General features: G+C 43.4%; 1 protein-coding gene across 1 annotated transcript in view; it reads left to right on the plus strand.

Moving 5' to 3' along the window:
* ARHGAP20 (Rho GTPase activating protein 20) overlaps positions 1-14,225 on the plus strand; it is a 50,878-nt gene that overhangs the window by 6,870 nt on the left and 29,783 nt on the right. The window contains exon 2 of the mRNA XM_010180803.1: positions 12,410-12,580. Coding sequence (XP_010179105.1) covers positions 12,410-12,580 — 171 coding nt within the window. The remainder of the gene's footprint in view (positions 1-12,409; positions 12,581-14,225) is intronic.

Here is a 14,225-nt window from a genome sequence, read left to right on the forward strand (position 1 = left end):
TTCCTGTCCCCCTGCTGTGTTTTTTCTGTTTTGTTTTGTGTGTGAGCATGTGTGTGTATGTGTGCATATGTTTGTTTTTGATAAAACCCATCAGTTCTTCATTTATGACATTCAAACTGGCTTATAGCGATGTTTGTACATCTGGAGAGCAAAATAAGCCATGGCTCTCAGAGATATGCTGCCTTTTTTATTAAAAGAAAAGGACTAGAGGTAAAAAGAAGGAAGGCTTGGAAGCAGGTTTTAGAGGGATTGGAGTCTAAATGAGGGATTAATTTTACAATAAATTACTAATAGTTTAACACTAGCGCTTTAAGCCGATTCCCCTTTGGGCAGAGTTGTGACAGTTTTAAGACAAGACAGCGAGGGGCACTGCTCGTCGGGACGAGCGCAGGACTCCGCTTGTCCAGATGTCTCTCTGTCCACATGTGCTTTTGGCTGCGGCCCATTTTGGGGGCTTTTTGGATTAGGCCTTGAGGTCTGGCAGAATGCAGCTGTTGTCCAGCCATTGTGTATCCCTGTTTTTAGACAATAAAATCTCTGCCAAATGGCAGTCTGGCGAAGCAGTTTGGGCAGCGGCATACCTGAGGAAATCACAGACCAACTCGCTCAGACTGTTTTGCGATCGTTTATCTTGTTTAAACAAGCAGAAAGCCTCTAATGATGTGCAGACTGATGTGCAGCCTCTGGTGCTCTCACCTCTGACAAGGGCCAGCATTAAATACGCATTGAACTCTCCTCCTGGCTGATACAGCATCACTTCTCCTGTTCCAGTTGCTTCTTCGTGGTGTGCAACACTGCTGCTGGGAAGGAGTTTTTAATCACACTGCAGGAGTAACACTCTGTTTTTAGATTTCTTCTGTGCCCATGTCTTAAGTGTTAGAGTACCAGGGCTTAGATCAGGTAAGGGATAATAAGACTCAAGGGCAAGATATAGGAATAATTTAGGTACCTGAAACTAAAATTAGGGCTTAAAAAACATCTTCTCAGTGGCTGCCTGACCTCACAAGTGCCTCTGTTCTTTTGGCGCTCTACTGACCAGAGAGCTCCCATACACCTAGAATCATCTCCCATACACTGGCACGTCCCAGTACAGCATGACTGTTGGCAGCAGGAACAGGTCTATGTCAAAGAACTAAACACTGATTTGTGAGAGGCACCTGAGAAGCTCCATCCAGCAGTCCACAGACTCTATTTAACCTGCTCAGGCAAGAGCAAGGCCCTCACGAAAGCAGTTGCAATATTGCTTTTTTTAAAACTGATGGCTGAGGCCACTTTTTAGGTGTGTTTTTTGATAATTATTTAGGGCAGTGGCTTCTAAACGCGCAATATCAGTGCTGAAGTGGGAAGGAGCCTGGCTTTTTGGGTATTTTGGCAAGAAGAGACCATGGTCTGTGTTGCAACCAAGGTTTAAGCCATCAAGCGCTTGTGTAAGCTATGCTTGGTGTTTCCAGCTTGTTCCTTAGGCAGGTCCCTACAGACCACCGCTGGTTTTTGCAAAACTGGTGGCCTCACTGTCGGTGTGATTCGGCTCCCAGGTTCTTCTCTTTGCCTCCTTAAGCAATTCATGCTCTGCTTCCCAGAAGAGTGGTGTAACTGCTACAGCAGAGGGTATTTGGAGGGAGTGGAGACCTTCCTTCTGCTTCCCACTGTTGAAGCTAGGCTGGTGTGCAGAAGGACATACGATGTTCCTGGTACCAAAACCCTTATGTACACAGGAGCGAGCTTGGCTCCGTAGAGGGACGGTAAAGCACTTACCTAGGAGGGAAAAGGTCTGCAACTGTTCCCAGGATTATTTTTGCATATCACCCACTGACACATACTTGTTCAGCCTGTCCTGTCCCCTAGCTGAAAGTGTTTGTAAGTAGTGAGGTGAGTGTGCTGGTTTGGATCCTTGTGCACTCCACAGGGAGTCTGTGCAGTGAACACAGACTGCATTCAGTGGGAGCAGGTATCTCAGTACATCTCAGTGCATCCTAGGTCTTCATGGCAGCATTATTCAGAAATTGCAGAAAAGAATGGTAAAGACCTTCACCTGAATGAACAAACAGCTGAGATGTTACCCACCTGCCTTCCCTCTCTTCCCACTGCATTTTGTTCTGGTCGTAAAACTGTATCCAGTATTTTGCAAGGCATCTCATTTGTTAGAGCTCCTCTGGAAACGCATTTTTTTGCTGAGCCCCTCCTACCGCACAACCTCACACAAATTGCCCTCAGTTTTGCTGTCCAACAGCAGAACATGTTTTCCCATGGGTGGTGTGTCAAATGTGACATGCATTTCTACAAGGAGGTTGCTAATCAGGCATGGGCAAGCTCTTCTGGTATACCAAAGTCTCAAATAAACATGGGGAAAAACGTCCTCATGGGAAAGGCTCTTGGGTTTCTCCCTTCTCCAGGCTGCTGTTCTTTGCAGGTAACCGTCCTGTGCCCGCTTCTACCTTACATAAAGTCATTACCATCAGGTGCAGAGATGTGTGGAATCCTCTAACAGCTTTTTTCTTCAGCTCAGATAGCCATTGGAACAGAAACCTCTGCCTAACCTGCCTGAGTAGCTATGCAAAAACCTCATTGAATATGTAGGCAGTTGGTTATAGGAGAGCAAACAGGTGCGTGTGGCTGCAACTAATTTGTCTGCTGGCTGTTCAGAAGGAATCTGGGTCATTACACTTTCTGGCAGCAGCAGGCATATCAAGTAATCTCTTCACTGTAATAGGATAATTCCTGTGCTTTAGTACTAGTATCAAAATATGGTTTAAAGCCCTTGAGGCAAACCAAAGCCAGATTTGTTCCCGTTACAGCTGGGACAGATGCAGTGAAGTGACAATCCTGTCTTCCTTGTAGAACCCATATCCATCATCCCTCGTAGGGAAGTGGTCCTTAAAAATTTAAGCCAATACAAGGACTGGGGAGACGCTCTCTTCATGTCTTCAACGGAGTTCACCCCACAGTGTCCCACAGCTATGGGGTTACACGCAAGTCCAGGCAGCAGCGGCTTCAATGAGGGTTGCAGCTTGCGGGAGGATAAAGCACGGTGAAGGGGCTTATCTTTTAAAGGCAGTACTTGCAGCTATTTATAGGTCTCTCTATATGTGATTACTTTGTTTATAATCAGGAAGTTTTCTTCTGAAAAAGGGCAATCAGGGAACAGCAGCCGGTGGATTCCACACTTGCTTTACCTGGCCACATATTTGAAGTCTTGCACTGTTTGAATGCATTTGTTTTTCTTAAAACTCGTTTTTGCCTGACTGCAGACTCTACCCAGGTGGCACGAGCAGAGGAGGGGAAGAGCCTGGCTGAATTATTCCTTGAAGAATGGGAAAATCAGAGGCTAAAGGGAATGACTACTGTGCAATGAGACTATGAGAGACCATGAGCAGCTCCCCTGGTATTACCCAATAATTGAGAGAGGTGATTGACAGGCAATAAACCTAGGCAGCCACCTAGAAAATGCTGTTTCCCTGTTAAAAGGACAGGGTCACACAAGTGCCTTATTCTTGCCTGTCTACAGCATATGTAACACACAGCTGCAGAGTGGGGTAAGCAGGTACATGGCTCAGTCACAGCCATACATGTTGGTCCAGAAGGAATTTGTAAAGATGCCCACACCAATTTTTTCACCTCATGTGCACCTCAGCTTGAAATGACCTGTTGCGGCAGAGGTCTGCAGCATGTCCTGGCTATTTTTGGTAGCCCAGAATTCCTGACTATTGGATGACCTGCACTGAACTCTTGTAATGCAGTTTGCAAGAAGATATTTGAAACCCCCTGTTGAAGGAAGGGTTAGTTTCATCCATGAGGCAGCTCAAAATCAATGGAATTGAGCTTGGCTTTTAAATGTCTCAATTGTGATTAAGTAGGATTAAATGTCCCAATTGTGATTGCTGCTTCACAAAAAAATTGAGGCAGGGCAGAAACCTTATCTCTTCAGGCTACTAAAATAACATTGAATCCTCCTTAGGGAGACACTGGTGAAAGTGAGATCCCAGAGTGCTCCCCTGCACGTCTCCTTGGAATGGGTAGGAAGGAACTGGGGTGGAAGTGGAAGCTCGCCTGTGCTTGCCTTGTAGGCCACAAGAAGCTCAGAAAAGCCCGACCACCATGGTGCAGAACTGCAGTGCTGGGGTGTTAAGGTCTGACCTTTTCTTTGCCCTCTGCTCATCCTATTTTTTTCCCTTTTTTTTACTTCTTTTTTCCCCAAAGGTCATTTTTTTCCTCTCCTTTTTTTTCATCTGAACAACAAAACCTTTGTCTGGGCACACGATGGCTGGAATGGCATTTCCCTGGTGCAACTAGAATGGGAGAGTAGTTCAAGGTGGTGCAGCTATGTCACCCAGTAAAAATGAGTAGGAATGGCACTGGGCAACAGAAGATCGATTCTTCCAAAGGGCCAAAATTTGTTTTATTGACTTATACATGTGAGTATGTCCTCCCCCAAACTTCTCACCTGCTCGGGGGGACTTGGACCAAAACCCCTTGGGCTTCTTGATTGCTGACAAAGCTGTACAGCAGGACTGGAGGACACCCACACTACAAGAGCTTTTCAATAGCCTTCACTAAACTCTTTTCTAGTGGGAATAGTCAAAATATGACCGAAACGTGTGGTGCTAATTTATACCAATAGAGAATTTTGCCCTTGTGCTAAATTTTCAGAGTAAACACATTGCAGCTGTTTGTTAAAATAAAACAAAAAACTTTGGAAGTAAACCAAACCACAAATGTGTTTCCTGTCTCCAGCCACCACGCTGTAGTACATGTTTGCTCTGCACAGAATATTGTCCTTTTGGCTATGCAGAAATTACTTAAGTGCAGCTTGTTTTCAGTGAAGCTGCCAAGCTCCCATCCTGAAATGTGTGAGGATTTTTTTTTAATGATGCATTTTACCCTGCAGCTATGTGATATTTTACTGCAAGCTTTAATTGTATACTGATTTTTGGAAGGCTACAGAAAAATAATAGTAGCATGCCTCAACACCTTGAGTATTTAGTGTAGATCACGTTGAGTCATCATAATGATTTTTATTACTTTTAATGAGATTTTGACATCATTCAAAGATTGTTTCAGATACTTAGAAAACAACTTTTAGAATCCTTGAATAACTGAAGTTGGAACATTTTCTCAATGTATTTTGAATGACAATGTGCACATGACTTTTAGAAGCAGAGAAGTGGTACCTGATTTCCTAAATATGAAGAAATCCTGATTTCTACCCTAAATTATAAATGTATCTATTTATCTGAGCAAACCTTCCTCCCAAACTCTGTTAATATTCATCTTCTTTCTGTTGTCCAGGCTTGTGCTTGCTCTGCCTGTGCTGGAAAGGGAGATTTAAGTGCATTTTGATCCACAGTGACCCTGTTGGGACTCGCTGCTTTATCTGGGGTGCAGTATTTTCTGCTGCAGCTTCCTGAGGTCTGGGCTGTGAACTGGGGCCGACGCGTGCCTGTGGCTGAGATCCACAGGCGCAGTCCATGAGGGGAAACGCAGGGGTGAGAGATGATTGCCTCAGATTCATTCAAATACATTATTCGTAAAAAAAGAAGTTGCAACCAGTAAAGCACACTTATCAAGTAGGAGGATGCATTTTAATACTTAGAAAATAATTAATGCTCTTTGAAAAACTGAGTACATCTCACTTGTTTCAATGCACAAAAGCTACTGTACGTGATGGTGATGGCCTAGAAGACTTTAAAGGAGTGCTGCAGAAAATAGACTTGCTATTTCTGGAATGCTGTGCTGTTTTCACAAGTGCTGCTTCAACTGTATAAGATTTACCATAGATAACAGCAAGCAAACATGCCCAGCATCCTCAGAAAGAAGCTCCCTTAGCATAGCAGGGATCAAGTTGACAGCAGATTTTCAAAAATGGGTTGGCAGCCCATGTGATAGAGTTCTATGCTTGTCTCTCCAAGTCCCTTCTATAAATAGTCAATGTAGAAGTATAATGGCATACTAACTTTGTGCCAGGGGAGGTTCAGATTGGATATTAGGAAAAATTTCTTTACTGAAAGAGTGGTCAAACACTGGAACAGGCTGCCCAGGGAAGTGGTGGAGTCACTGTCCCTGGAGGTGCTCAAAAAATGTGTAGATGTGGCATGTCAGGACATGGTTTAGTGGGCTGATGATTGGACTTGATGATCTTAGAGGTCTTTTCCAGCCGTAATGATTCTATAACTTTGTCTTGGCCCATATCTTACCTATCACGTTCCTGGAAAACACTCCTACCCTCCAGGCTGATACTTCTTGTGCTTGATTTCACCCTCCAGGTGTAATTATTACTTATTAGAATAAAGTGCTGCATAAACTTAGATGAAATGCATATTCTGAATTATGAGTTGAAGTAGGAAGAAGCACCAAAAATCTTGAGCATGTGGGCGACTCCCACGGGCACTGGTTGTGGCTGGAAGGCAGCAACAGTAGCGAGGCATTACCCCCTTTCAAAATGCAGAGGATTTTTTCTTTTTTAAATAATCTGCCTGTCTAAATATGGCTCTGAGCTGCAGGTTGCTCTGTGTGGGTGAGCCTTGTCTGCATGGAGCCTCGTTCATGGTGAGAAGAGCTGCAGCTGCACGATCCTGAAGCCAGTGGGTCTTCGCGTGACCATGCCAAAGAGGTAAAGAGGAGAGGGCAGCCTGGGCTGAGCAGCTCATGGGAACCGAGTCTGGTGTTGGCATCCCCATTTTCAGCTCCTTACTCCTTCTGTAAACGGTTTGTGGGTTTGTGCCAAGCCAGAAGCCACGTCACAAGGACATCTCCAGCTAAATAGCATTAATGTGCAGAACCATGGAGTTTCTCCCAGTTTCTGTCCCTTTCAATCTACAACTGGATTGAACAGATGGTCAAGTACCTGCACTGGGTTTTTCTTGTCCCACAACTGTTCTTCGAAGACAAAGTCCTTTGCTGATGAATTTTGGAAGCAGAGCTGCTGTGTCTAAAGCAGCTGTGGCCTCCTTGCTCTCCCCAGCCTTTGCAGCATGGGGAGTGGCTCTTTAAGCCATGTGCTTCAATGAGCTGTCAGCATGATGGAGACTAAATTCACCAAGAGCGTGAGCAGGACCACCTCCGTTGTCTTGCACTCAGACCCAAGCACAGGCATTTGGTTTCAGTGTATAAGAAAAGCTCTTCCTTCACTTTGTTTTTCACTCTTCTGTTTTTGCATGCAGAATGCTATCTTCTGTTATCATAATTTTGTCAAGTTGGCTAGGATGTAGTACAAGTCATGTCCAAGCTATCATTTATGATGAAATTAGATATGTGTTGAAGTCCTGAAATGTTAATATGACACTTGAGCACGCTATAAGCAGCCCTGAAAGGCAGAGCAGTACTCACTGCTGTGTTACATGTTTGGGGTTTTTTTACTACCTTATCTCAGGGGAGACAGGGTTGCGCACCAAATTGGAGCTCTTTTCTTTTGATTGGGTAGAGAATTGTTCTTAATACCTCATCAAATTAATTATCTTGAATGCAAAATACTCTCTAGCCACATGATATGGGTAATATACCTTATGTGTTAAAGTATTTCCAGCAGTAAACCATCTTCTCTTCCAAGCTCCACTTAGCAGGGTCTGCCTCATTAGCAAAAAATATGAAGCAAGCATCTATTAAGCTGCTGTTGAAGTTCTTTCTCACAGGAATTTTTAGGAACTTAAGGGTCTGGGAGGCACAGAAAAAAAATGTACAAATGTTGCTACCTGATTTCCAGTATGAGCTCTATGAAGAAAATGAAGGAACTTGACTTGTAGATCAGGCTTGCTTTTGGGGACATCTCTGCTGGTCATAAATCACATAATCTCTGACTGATCAATCCATTTTGGCAAAATTCTGTAATTTGGGCTGGCCTGTAGACATTTCTTACTGTGCAGATAGCTGCTGTTTTCATGGCTTTGAGAGGGTGTGAATTGCTCCTGCTTCTCCCAGTGGGTTGCTCTGGCCCAATGCTATGACTCAGGGATGGTTGGGTAAATGCTTTACTAAGGGAGACTGAAGTTGAAAATTTTTACTATTATTATGTGGCTTTATTTTTCCTAAAAGATAAACTGCTGGTTCCTTAGAGTCCCCCAAAACTGGCCTTTGAGATTTACAAAATAAGTCTGTGGTCTCTGAACACCACAAGGAGGGTTGGCAGGTGCTTTGCTTGGTGGCTCCTCTTAGCCTGTAGCCAAAACAGGGTTAGGTTTATGCCATAAGCAGCATGTGTAAGCACAAAACTGGAAAGAGCTTCTGATCCTTACCTGGGCTTCAACACTGGGACAAGCATGCAGTATTTTTGCTTGTGGTATCTCTGGGTGAAATGAGTTATAGGCTAGGTTGTTCACTGTGACAGGAATTTGGAAAAAAATGATGCATATGTAAGTATTGAACAGACCATGTGCAGCCTCTCACGTGGCTGGGCTGGCTCAGTTTTCAGGCTTTTCAATAGCTGCCGTTTCACTGCTATGCAGTAGGTGTGCATTTCTCACCTACCTCTTGTGAAGGACTTCAGAAGTTGAAGAGCAAAGTGATAATATTATTTCAATAGTTATCCGCTGTGCGGCAAGCACTGGCGCTGCATCATAAGAGGAAATAATCAACTTCTACGGCTGCAAAGATGTCATCAACAGAGAGAAGTTCTGGCAGAGACCAATAACCAAAGCAACAGAGTGAGATTTAGGATGGAGCGTGAGCAGTCTGTGAGAGGAATATCATAGCTGGAATACCTGCAATTGCTCACTCCAGCTTAGGTACCTTGGAACAGATTATTCCCCTGAGGCATCTTATAGCTTAGTCTAAATCATAGATAGGCTGAAGTCATCATCGGCTGAAATCAAGGGAAAGCTTCCCATTGGCCTAAATGACATTTGTATCATGGATTTAGTAATCACTTACCACGGGCTGTTAAACTCTCCTTTGGAAAATATAATTACTTTCATTGTTTACGCTACAAATAGGGAATAAAGCTGACCTCTCCATTACACCAACAATAAACATTTTGGGGGTCGTTCCATTCAGGTTTCAGTTTTACTGAGAAACTCCAAGGAAGCTCCGCAGGGGGAAGAAGAAGTATTTTTTGTGCTTTTGTAGTTTCTGGTAAATATAAGATTGATGAAGCGAGCACTGATGTGTTTGCTTTCACACTGAATGTAACTGGGAATTATTTTTCAATGTTTGGCTGACTATGTTGGATTTCAACGTCATGTATTACACCTACAAAATTGGAGAGTTCTTTTAATTCATTGTGTCCTTTGAATAGGCACAAAATGCCTATTTTGATTAATCAAAAAAATAATAGGTGTAAAAAAATTAAGTTCTGGAAAAGTCAGGAAAAAAAAATCTTCAATTATCTTTCTGTTCATTTCAGCCAGTACAATGATTTTAGTCTTTTCCTAAACAACTCAAGAATATCTCTGTAGATATCCTCAAATTACCCAATTTAATCCTTGATTAAAACCACACATGGACATTTCAGACCCCCAGAATAGTACATTTAGGAAGAAATATCCACTTGAGAGTAGAGAGTTAAGTGGCAATGCCATCTAAACGTCACTATCAGCCTTGTGTTTATGCAAGTGGAACGTGGCTGGTTGCTGACTGCAGGATATCCCCAGCTTTCAGAAACCAGTTCACAGTTCCTTCTTAACACACTGGGATGATGGCTTTTCTTTCTGCCAAACTGGAAAGGTGTTACTTTGTGGGATTTTTTACGTGTGTTAAACATAGAATGACTTTTAGGGGAGCACAGGGAAGGGCCTATATCACTTACTTTTACATCTTAAATTGTATCAGAAATCCCATTGACTTAAGTACTAATTTTTCAACAATTAAAAGGAATTTTCAGAGTTAGTATTCAGGTGCTTAGCACATTTTCAAAATTAGACCCATTTAATGGCCTGAGCAATCAGTGCGCCATTAAAAACTGAACTCCAAAAATGCCTCTCATATAAATCCCTACACCTGAGGGTATGGCTGCTCTGCATTTTATTCAAGGTAACAAAACCTGGGTTTCATTCATGTCCTGTAACAATGGTACATTAATTGAGAGGATCAAAAGGATGCTTTCCAAAAGACATTTTTGTTACTGCTGGTGAATTTCTCCCACGTTCCTTCATCCTGGGGCTTTAGAAGGTTCTGGTTGAATTAATGGCGTTGACTTTTTCCTGCTTTGTTTCAAAGGAAGAAATTTTATTTCTGTTTTGATCAGACTTATCAGGTAAACTCTTCTAAATTATGCAAGAGTGCTTGCTAGAGTTCAGATGACAGAGAAGCTTGAAAAGCATTGAGTCAAAACATAGATTTTGTTAAAATAACTGATTTATGTTGTTGCATTTTCTGGTTCTAAAATCAAGTTCAATTTGCTTGATCTTTGCTGGCATTAGTAAACCTACCCTACTGCACCTTCCTTTTCTTACCTGCGTGGCAAAGATTTTGTTTAGTTTAACTTGGGAGTTTCAGGATGTAGAAAATGTACCAGTGGGAGTAAGCAAACAGAGTTCCTCTATGGAGACACAAGAGCTTGATCCTACAGGAATGTCAGCAGGGGCAGGCACTTCACTGTGGTTTCATGAATGTTTCTGCTGACTCGGTTGCAGCAGTGTAACATGAAAGGGGTCTCTGTAGCTGCTGTTGTTACTGGGTTCTCTCTTCCCTGAAGAGGTAGGTAATGAAAGGCAAGACTAGTACATAGTTTAAGACGAATCAAGTTGAGGAATTCTTTCAAAAACTCGGGCTCCCAACGAAGAAAGGGAAACTAAGGCCAAACAGGTCTCTTCCCAGCAGGTAGAGATCCTCACCAGCTCCTTACAGGTCAGTGAAAGTGTGTCCTGCTAATGTAGGCCAATCTCAGAGCTTATCCTTTCTCTCCCAGCTGTCAGGATTTCCTAAATAATTTCCTGAGTAATCCAGCCACAGGCATCAAGAAGAGGAGAGTGGGGAATCATCCAGGCTCTGAGAGGTACAAAAAGGTTTACAGCCTTCTTTAAGGGTTTTTTCTTCTCACTTTTGGTTCTTTCATATCCTCTCCCCTTTGTTTTGTGACTTTCACTGTATAAGGTCCACTTCCTCTCCCAGCAAAGTCATTAGGTTTTGGTCATCCATTCCAGCAGGACCAGGAATAAACTATAATTGCAAAGCTGCACACTTCAGCCTTTTCTTGCCAAGCTGATCTTTCCAAGTGTTAGCTTATTTTTTCTTTTTTTCTTTATTTTTAAAAAGAAAAAATAAGTAAATACATTTGAATAAAAATGGAACTGATTCATTCAACCAGAGGGACATGGTTCATCTGGAGGCATCTCTAGGAAAAGCAAATAATTGAAAAGTTGCATTCAAAAATCATGAGTAAAGATGCTGATGGGTCCTGTTTTTAATCCAGAAATTCATTATTTAAGGGTGTAGCAGACTCAGATTCAGTTCCCTCACCTGCCTGGGAGAATTTGAAGCCATGTCTCTGGCTTCCCAAGGGAGAGCCTGACCTGCAACCAGCTTCTAGAGAGCCCTGGAGGAGAAGCATCCTCCCCTCAGCCCCTCACATGCATTCAGTTCAGGTCTGTATAAATTGACATTTGTTAGGGCAAGGCTCAGAAACCAAGGATATCCTGTTTGGATGAGTGAGTTGGCCATCCTGCTAGAGAGATTCTCATTTCTGCTTCAATAGCTATTGAACTACTTTGTGTCATGCAGGACAGTTGGATCAGGAGGGGCTGGGGGAGTCGTGCCTCCACCATCAGTAACCTTCGACTGTTACCAACTCAAAACCTCCTTAGAAAAGCTCGGTGTCTTCCAGGAGGGAGCCTGATCTGCCTCCCATAGACCTGGGTCTGGGTTATCCAGCAGCCTCTGCACACCACAGCCAGAGACCAGCACAGCTATGCTCCAGTCACATACTCCCTGCAACGGGAGCTTACTTCAACCTGGGTTGTGTGCTGGGAGAGCAGCTGAGCTGCCTGTTCTCACGTTGCATCTACAACGTGGTCTGTCTCTAGCAAGGTTCCTTTGCACCTTATGTTTGTCCTTGGTTCCGAATAATTTCTATAAATTGCTCCTGACCTCAAGTATGAGTCTCCTTCTGACCAAGGTGTGTGTGTGGTTCTCTCTTTTTCCTGTGTATGTCTCCGCTCTCTTTGTGGAGAGGCTGCAGAACGTGCGGTATTTTCTCTAAGACTTCAATACAAAGGGAGACAAATACAAATAAACAAAATAGAGAGGGCTGTATTTAAATTTTGCTAAATGCTTGGCTATAAAAGATTCAGTGAGGACAGTCCCTAACAGATTTTGTCTCAGAATCAGACTGCTGAATTATCTTCATTGTCTCTCTCACCTTTCACTGAAATGTGGTCAAATAAATTGCTTTTTGGCAGCGAGTGTGGGAAGTCACTGCCTGGTTCTTCACTCACAGGCAGTCAGCTGATTCACTTTCCTTTATTTGCTTTACTTCCTTTTGCAGGGAAGGCTGCTTCTCCCCCATCAGCCCGGAGGCATGTCCCCTTGTGCAGTCCTTCATATGCCACAACCGAACGTTCATCCTGGATGGCCACGTGCAGCTGAAGACAGGTCTGCAAACCCAGGAGCGACACCTTTTCCTCTTCACAGACCTTCTGGTTGTTGCCAAGTCCAAGTGAGTATGACACCTCAGGGACTACTCCTACAGAGCAGCCCTTTTTCTCAGCAGAGCATAACATGGATTTCCATAACGCTTTTTTGGTAGGAAATCTTCCCTAAATCATAAGGAAGCTTTTTGGTCAATGGCAGTTAGGTGCCTGACCTCTTCAGGCACCTTTGAAAACCCTGTAGCCATAGAGGAATTTCAGGATGCAACATTTTAACAGAGTATTAGATGTTCTTGAATATATTGCTCACGTTGTATTATCTTCGCTGCTTTGGGAGTGTAGTGTCGTAGAAAAGACTCATTGGTGCTCAACTGTCCTGCCTTCAACTGAGTGTTGTGTTTTAGGCAGGTCATCTTCAGTCCTGTGGGGTGTATGTAACACTGCTGGCTGTGTCACAGAGGGGTTACAGGTCTTAACGCTGCTTGGAAGCCACTTTGATGCATAGCAGTGATGAGCAGCTGCGTGAAAATACAGATTGCAGGCAGCATGGCAGTGTCCATCTCTGCAGGTTGTGCAGTGCCAGGAGGAGCGTGAGGAAGGGGAAGGGAAGGGATGCTGAGCAGTCTGGGTAGTGTTCATGTGTAATCAGGCTTGCTGCTGAGCTCTGATTATTCACTCTACCATTCACAATTAAATCAGATTTACAAACCATGTCTAGCATGCCAGCTTCGTGCAGCATTTGTGGTTTAAGGCAATTTTAGAGGGTGCTTTCACTTGTTGTTACGGAGAAATAATAATAAAAAATCCTGATGCAGTTCCATTCTGTTAGGCACTCTGTGGTTTCACAGGGTGGGTTATCTCAATGTGAATTCTGGGCTTTTGCTATGTGTCTTTTCGCTTAAGCAGTTGTTTCAGAGGCTGCTGGGAAAAGCCAGAATAAATCTGTGTTTTCTGTAGAAATCTGAGCTGTGTCCATTTGAATCACACATGGTAAATGTAACCCCACCAGCTGAACTCCCTCACTTGATGTGGTGTGACAACATGGAGGATATTTTACCCAAAACATGTTCACTATGGGTGGGTGGTGAACATAATGATATTTAGGGAAAATCTTGCTATTCTACCAGCAGTAGCAGTAATAGGAGTTACTGTATTTATTTATATTTGTGTCTTGTTTAGGGTGGTATTTACCTCACCTAATTTAAGCTTCAAAAAGTTAACTATTTGCAACTTGTCTGCTAGGTAAGCTTCTAGGCTTCTCCTATAGTCAGTGAGGGAAAGCTAGCACCTTCCTGCAGCAAACTCAGCTGGTCCTGAAAGTGTTGATGGTGGGTGCGGGGAGCCATGCTCTTGACGGTCTCTCCCTCTGCCTATTCAGTGGGCACAGTCTCACTAGCTTAGGACTAAGCTCCTAAATTGTGGAAGACTAAAGTCAAGTGAGATGAATGTCTCCTCATCTGGCCAGCATGCTGAGCAGAAGCAATTTTACAACCCCAGGCTGAGCTGCACATCACTGCAGGTTTGTCTGGGTTGTAAATTGAACTGTTTGCATAGGAAAGCACTGCTCTGTGTAACCACTCCAAAATCTGAGCCCCAGGGAGTAATAATGGCTCTTAGAGCAGTTGATTTAATGTGGTAAGGAGTCTGCAGTGTTTGAAGAAGGTGAAAGAGAACAAATTGTGCTTCTGCATTTGAAAAAGTGTGGGAGGGGGC

The sequence above is a fragment of the Mesitornis unicolor genome, unplaced genomic scaffold (genome assembly GCF_000695765.1).
Source record: "Mesitornis unicolor isolate BGI_N332 unplaced genomic scaffold, ASM69576v1 scaffold873, whole genome shotgun sequence".
In the NCBI taxonomy this organism is placed as follows: domain Eukaryota; kingdom Metazoa; phylum Chordata; class Aves; order Mesitornithiformes; family Mesitornithidae; genus Mesitornis; species Mesitornis unicolor.